Genomic DNA, 15,444 nt, shown 5'->3' with positions numbered 1-15,444 from the left:
AAGAAGATTAAAATTGTCAGATGAAGAATCTGAAGCTGGTGGAATATCACATCTCATCATGGCATATCGTGACAAAAAGTGGGTGGCATAACACTGCAGACTTTTTTAATTTATAGCATGTTACTATTTGCTTTAATAAAGCTTGTACTATTTACTTTAATAAAGTATTGTACTGTTTTTATTTTAAGATGTAATCTGGGGTTTCATGTCCGGCTCTCTATCTATTTATAGGATCATTCTGTGTCTTTAGAAGGACACGGTCGAGTTTGCTCCCCTTTCTACTCTCTCTTGTATACAACCCTTCTGAAGTTAATCAATAAAAGTTTGAAGTTCTGTTTACAACTTTGTAAGTTTACTGTTTTTATTTTCTGTTTTTATTTATTATTTTAATTTTTATATTTCAGAGATTAGCCTGAATGACAGGCTAAAGCATTTGTGCTAAACTATTTTCCTTACTATGACATGATCTATATTTATTTGTAACTTGGAATCAGATTGATATAATAAAAGATTTATTTAAATTTCTGGAATCTAATGTAATATAAGAGTCTTTGGTTAGAACATAAGGTAAGAAGATGAACCAGGAAATGGTGAACACAAGGTTCGAGTTTATCCGAGAAAAATAAATTCATGTTGTAGCCCTTCAGCCTGCTTAGCCGAGAAATGGCGTTTAAGGCGTTTATGGGTGATTTTTATGAATTTATGATTCTTTGGGCCCTCGATAAATCCTCTGTTGTTTAATTTCTTTGAAATATCTTTAGTAAATCCTTTTATGTTTTGTAAAATTCCAAATAAGAATCTTATATTCATTATTATTCTGGAGTTTAAATTTCTCCTTTTCTTATCTCAATTTGAGTTGAAGATGGTATATAGGCTGGAAACCAATAATCTCTATGTGTGCGAAAGCCACTAAGAAAAGTTTGGTAAAACAATGCCACGTATCAGATTCCTCTTTGATTCCAAGCCTCAGATATGTTTTTTTAAATAATTATAAATATTTTTAAAATATTAAATAGAGAATTAAATATTTATAATTATAATTTATGTTTATTAAAATTAATTTAAATATATTTATTAGAAATATATTTGAAAAATATTACGATAAAATTTTAACCAAACATTAGATAACTATGCGATTATTCATCTATCCTTATTTAATCATATCAACCAAACACACCCTAGCTGTTTTTAAGTTTCATTTTATGGATGGATTTGGATTAAATTAAATGAGAAATTTGAAAGTCGTCTAAAATTTTTAATAAAAAAATCAATCTAATAGATTTCAAATACTCAATCCAATCACTCTTAATTAATTAAAATTTTGTAGCAATATATTTTTTTTTAACGGAACACAATATAGTCTCGAGCAAATGGAGGAGGTGAGCGAGCAACCAAGCTTGAGCTCGGCTCGTTTAAAGCATATATAGACAGACTTGAGCTTGACTCAATTTGAGTTTTTATCACGAGACTTGAGCTCATGAATATTTTAAGTTTGATTTATCAATAGTTCATTTATAATGTTTAACGAGTTTGGCTCGTTATGGAGCTCATTAAACAATATAATTTTCGAGCACGCTAACAAAGTTCATCCAACATTATTAGTCAAAAAATCAATTAAAATATGATAATATAAAGGGTAGAGATCTCATTTTATAGTATTTCAATCACTTACTACACTCAAATTTCGACGTGGGATAATGCGATTTATTATTGTACACTCAAGATCCGACAAACTGATCGAACTCGAGCTTGCGGACGGGCTCGTGAGCTTACGAGCCGAATATCCTTAAATCCGGGCTCGACGCGATAAAATTGTTGAGCTCGATAAGCTTAACAAATGATTTCGAGCAAGTTTTTTTACTGAGTCGAGCTTCTAGTAGCTCGCGATGAATTGATTTGCTTACATCCAGATGCAACTTCAAAATAGTTTTATGAAGGGAAATTATGCAACAGGAAATAAAAATTATATCGTATTCAAGAACTATTCATACGAGCAAGGCAAATAAGATAGATATCCAGCATCTAGCTTCTCCACTGCCGCCTACGCTGTCTCATTATTGGACTCACGTGGAATGGTGTCTACCTAAGCAATATCTTATTATCTTGTTTTAGGTGTTTATGTCAGGTCTCGCTGCTTGACTTACCAAATATAGTACGTACTTGAGGCAAGTCTTTGGTTGTAGAGTTCACATCTCAAATCCCTGCTGCATTTTCATTATTTTGGACTGAAACATGACTTGATGACGCTCATCGAGCTTACAGATTCAAAATGATCCAAGTTTCTGGATCCGTGGGCGTTGAAATTCTTACGAGTTTGTCGTGGTGACGGAGATGTAGAAGTTTAAAATAGTTATATCGTTCCAGATATTACATGTGGCTTCTAGGTGATCGGGTCTAGTGTTCATGTCTTGATGTCATTGCTTCATTTGAAACTGGAAGATTTTACACATGAGAACTTTTTAATAGAACATAGATTATTTTGTTTGAAATATAGAGCAGTTTCCAAATTCAACTGTAACTTTGTTCAAAATCGAAGAAACAATCAAATTACCCGCATTACATAGATTAGACTTAGTATAACGTTTACTCAAATAATTATCTATATGAAATATGGATATATAACACATTTTTATTACAGAAACAATCAAGAGTTATAATATCAAACTGCCCAAATAAAACATTTGATTTGATCCATAAAAGCTATTCTCATACTTTTATTTGAAAGCCTGGTAAAGAAAGATACATCAGTAACATATAAACTGCAAAATAAAAGCAAACTATGTCGGTACAAGAGAACGGTACAAATGGCTGGTTAAAATAGAGCTTCTTATCATTCCGAGCCGAGCTTCTCATCATTCCGAGCCATCGGGGAACGGAGTCAAGGCATTTAGCTTACCGTTCACATAGTAATCAACAACGGCCTTCATTCTCACAAGCTTGTCTGGATGATAGTTTACATGAACTATAACAGGCTTAATCTTGCTGAGTTTAGGATCCTTTCTAACGGTTTTGAAAAGAACTTTGCTGTTCATGAAGAGAAAGTAATCCATAGTTCTTTTTGAGGCATGAAGCCCCTCATATCCCGGATGTGATGGAAAGAAAAGCTCCTCGTTAAATACAGCTTGGTCCCAGGCATTCTCACGAGCTAAACGAGCAGTCACACGATCTAAAAGCTCTATTGATGGGATAGTTGGCCTTATGTAAAAAAACCCAGAATTGTACACCCATATCCTTATCGTGTGAGCATATCTTGCCCAACCCATTTTTGGTTCGTCAAAAACGTCGTCATATCCATAAGCCGTCGAGTTGTCGTGACCATCAGTCATGGACTCCACATCTGAGTCCCGGTAAAGATTTTCAAATGGATTTTTCAAGTAGACTATATCGATATCCGATAGAAGAACGCTATAGCCTAGCTGCAAGAACTCCCTCAAAAACCGAAACTTCAGTCCTGAAACAGCATGGTTTCCTCCCGTTTTTGCAATGGATTCGAACCCCTTATCTTCGTCTCCCTTACTAGTGTCTCGTTTATACACTGGGACACCGTTTGACTGACAGAAACTGACAATTTCATCATCCAAAGCAACAACTAGATAATTAGGTATACCGACTCTCTTGATACTAGTGAACCAAATTTCCAATTCTTCCTTCACATTGGAATTTGCAAGCGCAACAATAAGTTCTCGATTTACAGCAATTTTGTCCAAGATCTTGGCCAAACTCGGGTTCACTGACTCATCAGATACAACGGTTGGGTTGGTTCGTAATCCTTTCACAGTGCCAAACGCTCCGGTTTTATGCTGTTCACCCAAAACCAACACCTGTTTCTGAGCACTATCTTCCCCCTGTTCAGCCAATTGAAGCTTCTCCTTCAACTTCCGTATTTGCTTTTTCAACTCTGCGTTCCTCTCTGAAGCAGCTACAAACTCTGCCTTCAAAATGTTAATGCGTTCTGACGACTCGCACTGAGAGAAAATAACCTAGAACATAAACGTAGACCAAGTTGAGAACCTCATACTCAGACAACAAAATACCACAACTTTACAATTTACAACCTCATGTAAACACAATCACACCAAAATATCAAGAAACACCGGCTTGCATCTATTTGTGAATCAAATAGTCCTTATATAAACATTAAAGTAGTCAAATAATCATCCTAGCGAGACTTAAAAAATGTAGACTTCTTTAACGTCAAATCTTGGCTATTCCACAGCCATCAGCGGCAACAAACTCCCCCAAATCGGCAGAAACAAATGATATAAAACTGTAGGGGAGGAACCAAGAAATTGGAGAAGGGGAGTGAAACAAGCTCGGTGATGATGTGACATATTTTAGGGGGCAATATATGGATTTGTAGAAAAATTATATATAAACTCTGAAAATAACTCAGACGTGGGGAGGCAATTGTCTCTCCTGTTGGGAACACCTCTGTACAGAAAAAGCCACGAGTCCTCGTGCTCCAGGAGTCAGTTTGACCTCCTAACTCTGATACTTATCCCAAATGCTCAATCTCATGGAATAGAAGAATCGATAGTTTTATGATAGAAAAATATCCCTCATAGTTTACCAAATTCGAACACTTGGAATTTTATTCGTGTTAGTTTCAGATCCTATTTAGGTAAAATTATATTTAAAGCATCATATGATATATTTAGCAACTCATAAGATGTCTGGACAGTACTTTGTAAGTCCAAACTCCACCCCTCCCCACAAAAACAAGAAGAAACTATTCACCATAAGTTAATAAACCTAAGAAATTGCAATCAAGGCTTCACATCACATCATTCTAGTGAATTAAAACAAGATCCTGAACTGAAAACACGATTTTCAGTCACCCAACAAAGTTGACCACGGATTAACTGTAAGAATATATAGTATAAAATGAACTTGGGACCTGCGAGTTAGATTCCGCGATGAGGTGGTTGACGGGAGGTAGGGGGACGAAGAATCCGTTGGGATAAAAGAAAGCGAAGATGCAACCAGCAATAACTCCGGCAGCTACTGAGGCGACGATTCTGGATCCTTTCGGTGATTGGCCACCGCCGTCTTTCTTCATCACTGTTCCGTCTCTGCGAGCTCCAATCATGGCGGAGGAACACGAATGTTTTAATGCACCATGGAAATGGAACCAGACAGCGAGTGGAGCAAACCTCTGTAAATTTACGAATTATTATTATATAAAATATAATTATAGATATTACACGAAATGTGACAAGTCAACCGTTGTAACTAATATTGAATTTTAAAGAAAATAATATGTCGTAATTGTTAATAGACATTTATTATTATCTATATAACTTAATCTACCCATATTCACAATAAAAAATAATATTTTTAACATAAAAAATAATACATTTTCATGGATGACCTAAATAAAAGATCTGTCTCACAAAATACGATCTATGAAACCGTCTCACACAAATTTTGCCTTTTAAGTTGCATTTGATCGATAAATTCGAGTAAATTTCAAATTTTAATCATGGAAACAAATCAAATAGATTTCAAATAAATGTAACGTGTGTGTGGACAAAATGTAAAAATTGAAATAATTTATTCACTAAACCATATGTGAAAAAGATATACAAACTCCATTCATTTACATCTATGGAATTTGTGATAGTATTCAAGAACTCCATTCATGTATACCATTCATACCAACAGGCGACAACCCTGCGTCATTTGATAGATATCCAGTAACATATAAACTGCAAAAAGAACAGTTGACATTACATTTGCCGTAGGAAGTGCGAAGCCCAATCTGCTATGTTTTCGTCTCCTTTACTATTCTCTGGTTTATACACCGGGACATCGTTTGACTGACAGAAAATGGCGATTTCATCGTCCAAAGCAAACTACTAGATTATTAGGTGTACCCAATCTCTTGATACTAGTGAACCAAATTTCCAACTCTTCCTTCACATTAGAATTTGCAAGCGCAATAATAAGTTCTCCATTTACTGCAACTTTTTCCAAGATCTTGGCCAAACTCAAGTTCACAAACACCTGTTTCTGAGCACTATCTTCCCCTTGTTCAGCCAGTTGAAGCTTCTCTTTCTTCAACTTCCGTATTTGCCTTTTCAACTCTGCGTTCCTCTCCGAACTCTTCCTTCAGAATGTTAATGCGTTCCGACTACTCAAACAGAGAGCAAATAACCCAGAACAGAAGTTGAGATCGAATCTCATATTGACCCAACGAATTCCCCGGTCCCTTGTTTTTTAGACTCATCATTTGTGATATTACAAATTACTTAATTTTTTGATTAAAAAAATAAAGTGTTTAATTTTGACAAGACTAAAAGGTTATATATGTATTGCCAAATCTTTTCTAGATTTTTATTTATTAGGGACACGATTAGTAATTGGGAAAAATGATTTTTTATTCACCAACTTTTCGAATTTTGAGTTTTAAAATTTTGATTTTGATATAATAATTTTTAGTTTTTTTTTTTTATTTTGTTCCAATTATTGAAATCACATAAGACTTAATAATTTTTATTGTCATGTCTACATTATTCAAAACCATATCGTTATTTTATGGTGTTATATCAGCATTTTCTGATGTTATGTCAGCACTCCGACAAAATATGAATGAAAGCTAAACGTCCAAAGTTATTCTTCCAAGATCAAAATTTGAAAAATTGATAAACCAAAACAAAAAATAGACAAAGTTAGTGGAATAAAAAAAATTATTTTTCCTAATAATTTGAACAATAATTTTAGAATAGTAGGAAATTATATCTCTATTATTTCACAAACTTCTCTCTTATGATAACATAGATTCCCAATGCATTTTACCCATGTATCTTGTTAGTTGCTATAGGTTTATCAAAGAGGAAAAGTTAGTAAGTTGGTCATAGATGGCGTGCACACCATGCAACAACATCGACATCGACCAAAAATCACTCAAATTCTACTTATTCTTTTTCGCTTTGAATTATCATCCAACTTTTTTTTTTTTAATGTGAGTGAAGAAAATGAGTCTATATCAAAATGTTAATATTATATGAGGTAAAATAAAGAGCGACCTTATAAAAAATAATTCTTCGTATCTAAACCCTTCAAGATACAAAAGGGTCGTTTAATTCGACAAGTGCTAGAAGAAATATGCCAATTTTAATAGTCCACGTTGAATATATTATATAATTTATTCATTTTTAAAGTAACAAATATTTGCAAAATAAAAAACATGATTTCAGTAGAGTTGTCAAAATGGTCGTGAAATTTGCGGGTTACACAAACTCATTCCAACCCGCTAAATAAAAGTAAAAAAAATTGCATAATTACTTTCATTATAACTTTTAGCAATGATTTAAACAAATAAATTATAATAAACTTATAATTATTGCACACCAAAAAATTTAATAATATAAATTTCTAATTAACAAAATATACTGTATTAATATTAATAAAAGGAAGAAATGTGTAATGATTAAAATAGGGAAAATATTGGTAAAATATCAAATATAAAATGGACAGAAAGTATTTTAATTTGTACCATTAATGTACAGAAAAAGGAAAACTATCAACTCATTACATTTATTATTTTTAAGAAACAATTACTCCCAAACAATATCATCATCGTCATCATGATTATCATCTTTTTAAAGCAAAAAAAAAAAAAAAAAAAAAAAATGAGAAAAAAGAAGAAGACCAATTTCCATCTTTCACACAGAAAATATCCATATAAAAAAACAACATACTGAGAAATGGCTTCAGTTTTCATCCCCTTCTGCATTTTCAGGAAATGAACGAAATGGGATACTAGTTTTTTTTATAATTATATGCCAATTAATCAAATAATTTATGTATTAGGAATAAAAAACAACAATAAATTGTATTTTAAATTTTAAGAATACCCAAACATAAAAATAAAATATTTTATCTATGTGACATCATTCGCTGGACATATTTTCACGAGATATAACATTTGAAATAAAAAGAATCTCTCTTTTGCGAAAAGAAAACAAATTTGCGTCAAGATTTTTAACATATTTTCCAAAAAAAATTTATCAGAAAAGTTTGTTTCGCAAAAAAACACACATAAAAAAAATTCTATACGGATTTCAAATACGTTCAGTATTGAAAATATGGAACGATTTGGAAACAACTGCAACTGTTAGGCACAAAACTCAAAAGTTTAACATGAAACAGGGAGGATTTTAAATCCACATACCTACAATATATCCAAACCTTTACCAAAAGAATTAGCATAAAATGTCCTTTGTATTCCCATGTCAAGCTGCAGCTCATTTTTCAGCTGACTGGCATTTGTGGTTGTAAGTGATTAATTCTCCTGATAATGCGGACATACACAACCGGATGCATAATCTCATGCCATCACATATGAGTGTTTTCGTCGGTAGCAACTTGTTCCTATTTCAATAAAACATATCATCACTCTTCATCTTCTGATTCTGAAGTGTCCCCAGTTTCAGGAGGAGCTTCTATAGCAGCATAATTAACTCGCCTTTGCCCCGGGTGAATAATTTCCTTGACCACGTCATTAGCTGGTAAGATGGAGCGAGTGGTATGAGAATTATTGTAATGGAATTGTACCCCCCAAATAACAGCAACTTCATATTAATGAGAACACCTGATAGTAGAATCTTGAAAAGTAGCGTCTTTGCAAATTGGATTTCTGCTTCATGATTGCTTATAAATTTAGCCTGCAAGATACAGGCATAGCTGATATGAGTTGGGAAGTGGGAACTGATACATTCAGTCGCTAATTTCTGTGAAAAGTTCCTCAAAAAAATGCATGTATATGAAGTGGCCAGAATTCCTACTAATAAGAACACTACACTTCCCGTTCTGCCTGCGTAAATTTCACAAGAAAAATTATAGGTCCTCTAGGAGAGAGGGGAAGGGAGTAACACAATCAAAATGAACTAAAACATCTCTGATCCAGCAAAAATGTCAAGCATCACAAAGGCAGAAGATAAGTATTCACCATTTCACCGTATAAGAAACCCACAAGTTGATCCAGTCTTGGCTGATGCCTTAGGAGAAAAGGGCGCAGATGATTCATATATAATTTCCTTGCTCCCTGTCAAAACAAGAGAGAGAAGCGAAAGATTCACAAACAAAAGTGAAACATAATTATACAATGATTCATGTTAGAAACGTTAAAATATTTAATACCTGCAATGTAAACCACAGGAATCTTTTCACACAAGAAAAAAAGAAAATCATAGGAAAAAAAACCCCACCATTATAATGTATTTTACAATCAACAGAACCACTCATTTGCAGTCTCATGAACCAATAAAGCTTGGCTAGGTAAGCTTCTTACAGATGAATTATTTCATAATTTCAGGTTAATAGGCAGCAAAGTTCCATCCTCCATCGTGAAACATATTTATCATGAACATGATATGGTGTTACAACTGATGGGTAATTCCACAATTCAAATATAACTTGAGAAAAGAGCAAAGACAAATAACATTGCAAGTGAAACAAGAAAAGTGAAATGCATGAGCTTACGTCGACAGATGGCAGTTGAAGCCATACGAGAAATGCAAACTTCATATGATAGTAGAGAGGAAACCTGAAAAGACAAAACAAACTTAAATCAAAATCTAAGATTACCAAACAATCGAGAGAGACAAAGAAATATTATATTGAGGTTACGTAAGCGTGGGCAGTGAGCCTTAATCAGATGGAAAATGAAGCAAGAAAATAGGTCTAAAATTACCAATAGAGAAATTTATCTGTGAACAACTCGACAACACTGAAAGATCCATAAGCTGCAAACATGTGATCAACTATATTCAGTTAAGGTAGTAAACAGGATAAGTCAATAAGATTACATGATTTCAAGGTTTCAACAGATGTAAGTTTAGTTTTAGTTCTGGAAAACATATATAAGTCTGTCATCCCATCCTACAAGCTAAAATTATAATAAAAATTGTGATAGGACAGCATTCTTGAGTAACAATAGACATAAGGCACTAAAAAATTAAATACAAATTTTTTTTGGCAACTCAAACACCAGGCAACAAACTATACAACTCTCTTAACATGAATATTTTAAAAAACAGGAGCATAACTCTGAAGATAGGACTAATTTGATCTTATTTGACCATAAATGTGTAGATAATAATTTTAACAATTTGACTAACCAGCCCAATACAAAAGCCATTTCTGCTGTTCATCTTGATCTTTTGCCTCGATGGCTTTAAATGTAGAATATACAGGCAAGACAATCCCCACAGAACAGCTACAAGAGACATTCATATCGTCAATGGATTATCAACATTCCAGATCCCACGAGCAAATAAAAGTCTAACTCTTAACAGTGAATGTTGAGAAAATTTCAGCTCCACAAATCATTGCTGTAATTTTCCTAAAAGTACAACTGATATAGCATAAGGAATTGAATGACCTCACCAAACTGTACACGCCTGTGATGTCACCATGTGAGTGAAGTAGACTTATGGTAACAGATTCAAAGCTACATTTCTTTAACTAACACAAAATTCAAAGCTCACCATGCGGTGCGAACCACAATATTAGAACCCAGGGGACAGAGAAGTAGTCGAAGCCCAGCCTGGAATTATTAGTGTTGTAAGCAATAAATCACAATACCAAGCACCAATCGCATTACTACGTAGAAAAAGAGAGCAGTAAATCACTCAAACAATATTAAATGCCAATAAATCCAACTCGCTCTTCCCTCACACTAGCACAGGAAATACTAAAACACAAACTCTTCCAAATTTCGAGCCATACCACAGCCTACCCTTCACCAATTCCGACAATCATATAGTAGATCCAAAAAGGGACATATTAATTTTTATAGTTTCACATGCTTGTCAACAGAATAAACCAATATCACTTGATCGACTCCAATTAGAAAAAAAGCGAACAGAATACGAAAGCATCCAATAGTTCTATATAATAAGCTGAATTGAAGAGTATTCCAACAAAATTCTAACCCAACACAGTATTTTCACTGAACACCACAAGATGACCTGATTATATGATCTCCGAAAACCAGCAGAAAATCAAAAGCCTTGAAAAACTCACCTCGCTGGACATGCTGGATGCGAATAGAGCCATTTTCACGATTCAATTCACGGTTAAGGCAACGTCGTTTAACCCCGAATCAACGTCGTCTATTTTGCTCCAGAGAAACAGGATCACGCCGGAAGGATTTTTTACTCAAAAAGGGGTGGCTTAACGACAACTCTCTGTTTAATGTAAACCCTTCTTGCTCGAATCGGAACTCGCGTGAGTACTCGAAGAAACGAGAAAGCACCAACCAGGCTTCGGATTACCCTCTTTCGATTCAGGCTCACGTGGATCCGTGTGGTTTTAAAACCAAAAAAGAGAAGAAGAAATTTGAACCGAGTTATAAAGTACGGTTCAATTTGAATTTTTTTCTCTAAACCGCGGTTTATTAAGAAAATAAGAACTGTACCCAAAACATTTTAAAAACCTACGTCATTTATAAGTTTACGAGATTCTAATCAAAAAATTGTGTGAGACGATTTTATGGGTCTTATTTTGTGAGACGAATATCTTATTTGGGCCATCCATGAAAAAATATTACTTTTTATGCTAAGTTTAATATTTTTTATAGTCAATATCGGTAGGATTCACTCGTCACATAGATAAATATTCGTGAGACCGTCTCATAGATAAAGATTTATGATACCGTCTCACAAAAAATCGTCTCACATATAAAGATTTGTGAGACCGTCTCACAAAAACCTACTCCTATTATTATTAAAGTATTATCCTTGCATAAAATGATTTTTATTCATTATAATAGGTGAAGGCTATTATTTTTTTTATTGATCTCAAAGTAAAATATAAAATGATTGGATACATATTTCGAACGATAAATGTATGTTTAAATTCAAATATGTGCATGTTTTGGTTAAATTTCCTGGAAACGATAGCATTTTTGGGAAATATAAATATATTTTATGGTGTTTCTCAATGTTACATCTCATATATTCTACATCGCATAACTTTTTAAAAATCACTCTTTCCGTAACTTAAAAGAATGGAAGTATCCATTCTTCGCTAACTGGTTACCATCATAGCTCACAGCGTCATGCTTGTCGAGTGACGTTCAAAAGGAAAATCTGATAGCCACAGTTGGTTAACAACTGACTCTATTCTTGGGTAGTTGGGTAGCACTTCCAGACCTATGTAATACGAACTTGCTCATCAAACTCACTAACCAAGGGACTCGTCCGGAGAGAATCCTTTCAGTGGTTGCTAAAGCACGAGTAAAGATAGTTTCTTCAATGGTGCTGGCCACGCCTTTTGGTTGCCCCAGCATCCTATGTGGATGTGTACATATCATAGTGATCAACACGTGACAACTTGTGGTCTTGTACAACCGAAAGAAGGCGTATGTGTAGCAAAACCGGATTTTATATTATAGAGTGACCTGTAAGAGATTGTCTTCAAAACAGCCGATCACTTGAGAGCTGATCTGTGACACGTGAAATTTTCAAGAATGAGATCGATATCAACAGAAAGGTAATGAGAGAGAGAGACAGAAATACAGATGATAACGATTATGTACCTGTAAATACTCTTGTTCTGGATTCATATGACTCATGCGTAAAGCACGAGTATTCAAAATTCTGAGTTATCCACTTTCTAAGACAAACGTGAAAGCAAGAAACAACATCATTACCATCAACCACAGTTTTTGTTATGGCAATATATGCTTGGTTAAATGCCTATTATGCCATCTGATGAAAGCAGAAATATTTAAAGACACATGTCCAGATAAAGATCATCTAATGTCTGAGTCTTTTTTGTCGAGGCATCTGTATCATAAATGTCACGAGTCAAGTTTCCTAGGGTACAATACATAGCCTTGGCATCTGAGTGCGATCTGTCCCCCGAGGTAAAGATATGAACTCCACTCCCGACGTGCAACCAACTGCAACCAGTCATCTTTTTAACTTCGTTCCCTCTCATCTTATTCATTACCCTCCCCATTTCATCCCACTTGCCCCCTGATGCATATACACTGGCCAGTTGGACGTATCGTGCTCCATTATCACCTTCAATTTCTAGTAGCTTGCTCTCTGCCATTTGTGCAACTTCATGGTTTCCATTACCCTGGCAAGCATTCAAGAATGTGCTCCACATAACAGAATCAGGTTTAACATCTACCTTTCCAACGAAGGTTAAGGCCTTTTTGAGTTGATTTGACCTCACATACAAGTCAACCATACAAGAATAGTGGTCGATTTCAGGTGGTATTCCATAATCTCTTGTCATTAGCGAAAAGTACTTTTCTCCATCTTCCACTAATCCTCTGTGGCGGCATGCAGATAGAAGTGCAATGAAGGTGACTGCATCAGGTTGAAGGCCTCGCTCCATCATTTCCTCAAATAAATTTGTAGCTTCATTTTCATACCCATGATGGGCACAACCGGCTATCATCACATTGTAAATGACAGAATCTCGTCGGCTAATTCTTTCGAAAACCCTCTGTGCATATATTATACTGCCACATTTCGAGTACATGTCAACCAAGGCACATGAGGCTTTCTCATCCATTTTTACTCCGGTTCTTATTGTATAAGCATGGATTTGCTTCCCAAGTACCATGCTGGCTAGTATAGCACTAGCTCCAAGCAAACTAATAAGAATCAGAAGATCTGGAACAGTTTTCTCCTCCGCTGTAAACTTGCGGAAGAGAACAAAAGCATCCTCACATTTTTGTAATTTTGTATAACCAGTAATGATGGCGGTCCACATGACATAATTTTTCTCCTCTGACAAATCGAAAAGCCTTCTGGCTTTTATCATGTCATCTTCTGCAGAATAACCGACAATCATTGACGTGGTAGAGAATAAGTTCCCCATTCCAAATGATTCGTGAACAATCTCAGCATACCTCATATTACCGCACTTGCAATAAATATCAACAATGCCACTACTGATAAATGGATTTGAAAGCATTCCTTCTTTCAAAACCAATGAATGAACTTCCTTTCCTATTGCCAAACTCTTTAAAGTAGAAGAAACCAATAAACTAGCAAAAGTGTGCTCATTCCACTGAAATCCCACCTCTGCCATACACTTAAACGACTCAATAGCCTCCATCTCATGCCCATTCTGTAAATATCCCGAGATCATCGTGTTCCACGACACATTATCGTTTAACTCTGGTTTGATCATGAATATATTCTGAGCCATTTCTAGCTCGCCTTCTCTAAAACAAGCAGCCAACATAGTATTCTTCACAACCAAATCCATCAATGACCCATCTCTAAAAATCCAGCAACAATCAAGAAAATTCCCACATTTAGAGTACATGTCTATCAAAGAACTCAACGCGAATGAACTCAAGTCATTTCCACTCTTTACCATGAATGAATGTAGCTGCCTTCCATAATCAAAGATCCTTAACTTTGCGATCATGTTAAGCATTGTTGTCAATGTAAACTCATCAATTCGACCCGCATCGTCATCACATTGCATCTGAATAAGCAGTTCAATAGCCTCATTCTCATGTCTGCCGGAGCGTGCATAGCCAGAAATCATTGAATTATACGTAACCGTGTCTCTACACGGACAAGAATCAAAAAGGGTCCGTGCTTGGCTCAAGTTTCGAGACTTGATGTAAGCGTTCATGATAGTGTTCCAAGAATACACATTTCGCTCCGACATTTCATTGAACAGTTTATGAGCAGCTTCAATCGAGCCATGGTCGGAGTACAAACCGATGAGGTTATTGGTGATGAAAATTGCATTGACAAAACCATATTTTATGGCGTGAACATGACATTTGAGAGCCTCTCCCAGCGCTCTCATGTCCTGAATGCAAAATATGGAACAAAAAAGAAAATTTGTCCCAAGACGAGAATTTATCAGGCTAACTTCTTCAAAGTACAGCTTCCCGAGCAATTGCTTTCTTTCGCATATACATATTAAACCAAGTAAAGTGGTCCGTTTATCAATCTACTCAGACGAGTACTTAACTATCCGGCGGTTGTTCGTGGTGCTTGTAAATGGCAAGGCTTAGGAAAGAATTTTGATAGGATTCCGGAACTAAGACTTATCGGAACCGGGGCGGAATGGCATAGTTTGGATGAGAAGTAGCGCGGGAAGGGAAGTAGTTCTCCTCTTTTTTTCCCCTTAATTAGTAAGCGTTAGTATAAATGGAGATAAGTGAAAAGAATAGAGAGACAACACGATATATATATGAAGAAATCCATCGGGCAAATTTTGCACGAATGCTAAGACAAGACTTTCAGGTGACTTTATATATGTTTACCAATACGTCAGTAGCTTTCATGCTGCTTCACTTGATCTTCAGCTATGTTTTTATAACGCAAGGAACTAGCCATTTGAATACGACAGAGCAAACTAGTCGTACGTAGAAGTTATTCTAGATATTTGTTTTTCCTAGATATTGTCCCAAGTAGTCGACAGTTCTGACAGATCAAAGTTTTGTTC

At 35.1% G+C, this 15,444-nt stretch overlaps 2 protein-coding genes across 3 annotated transcripts; both read right to left on the bottom strand.

Moving 5' to 3' along the window:
• Positions 1-2,614: 2,614 nt before the first annotated feature.
• Positions 2,615-5,168, bottom strand: LOC140841861 (arabinosyltransferase RRA3-like). The gene is made up of 2 exons (XM_073209575.1): positions 4,898-5,168; positions 2,615-3,980 (listed from the first exon to the last, which is right to left on the bottom strand). The coding sequence occupies exons 1-2, from the start codon at positions 5,087-5,089 to the stop codon at positions 2,853-2,855; spliced, it is 1,320 nt and encodes a 439-aa protein (XP_073065676.1). The 5' UTR covers positions 5,090-5,168; the 3' UTR covers positions 2,615-2,852.
• A 2,878-nt stretch (positions 5,169-8,046) lies between these two features.
• LOC140841860 (putative pentatricopeptide repeat-containing protein At3g18840) lies at positions 8,047-15,204 on the bottom strand. 2 transcript variants are annotated; one of them, XM_073209574.1, is made up of 8 exons: positions 13,288-15,143; positions 10,494-10,552; positions 10,125-10,222; positions 9,698-9,749; positions 9,487-9,550; positions 8,954-9,049; positions 8,597-8,669; positions 8,047-8,510 (listed from the first exon to the last, which is right to left on the bottom strand). In XM_073209574.1, exons 1-8 carry the CDS (start codon positions 14,797-14,799, stop codon positions 8,398-8,400), a joined length of 2,067 nt encoding a protein of 688 aa, XP_073065675.1. In that variant the 5' UTR covers positions 14,800-15,143; the 3' UTR covers positions 8,047-8,397. The 2 variants fall into 2 exon arrangements, 1 of the variants encoding a protein (XP_073065675.1); XR_012120276.1 differs by lacking the exons at positions 8,047-8,510; positions 8,597-8,669; positions 8,954-9,049; ... (2 more) ...; positions 10,125-10,222; positions 10,494-10,552 and adding an exon at positions 11,820-12,454 and having other exon boundaries at positions 12,548-15,204.
• Between the last annotated feature and the right edge of the window lie 240 nt (positions 15,205-15,444).

The sequence above is a fragment of the Primulina eburnea genome, chromosome 9, assembly GCF_022965805.1.
Source record: "Primulina eburnea isolate SZY01 chromosome 9, ASM2296580v1, whole genome shotgun sequence".
Classification (NCBI taxonomy): Eukaryota; Viridiplantae; Streptophyta; class Magnoliopsida; order Lamiales; family Gesneriaceae; genus Primulina; species Primulina eburnea.
The sequence above is the reverse complement of the archived record's forward strand: the minus strand, read 5'-3'. Positions and strand labels throughout refer to the sequence as shown.

Bases quoted from the DNA above. Each gene is read 5' to 3' on its own strand.
- LOC140841861 (XM_073209575.1), bottom strand. From the start codon at position 5,089: ATGATTGGAGCTCGCAGAGACGGAACAGTGATGAAGAAAGACGGCGGT. The intron at 3,981-4,897 runs GTCCCAAGTTCA...TTTATGTTCTAG, and splicing joins TCGCGGAATCTAACTCGCAG to GTTATTTTCTCTCAGTGCGA.
- LOC140841860 (XM_073209574.1), bottom strand. From the start codon at position 14,799: ATGAGAGCGCTGGGAGAGGCTCTCAAATGTCATGTTCACGCCATAAAA. The intron at 9,050-9,486 runs GTAAGCTCATGC...TTGTTTTGACAG, and splicing joins TTCAACTGCCATCTGTCGAC to GGAGCAAGGAAATTATATAT. The intron at 8,670-8,953 runs GTGAATACTTAT...TGTATCTTGCAG, and splicing joins GTTTCTTATACGGTGAAATG to GCTAAATTTATAAGCAATCA.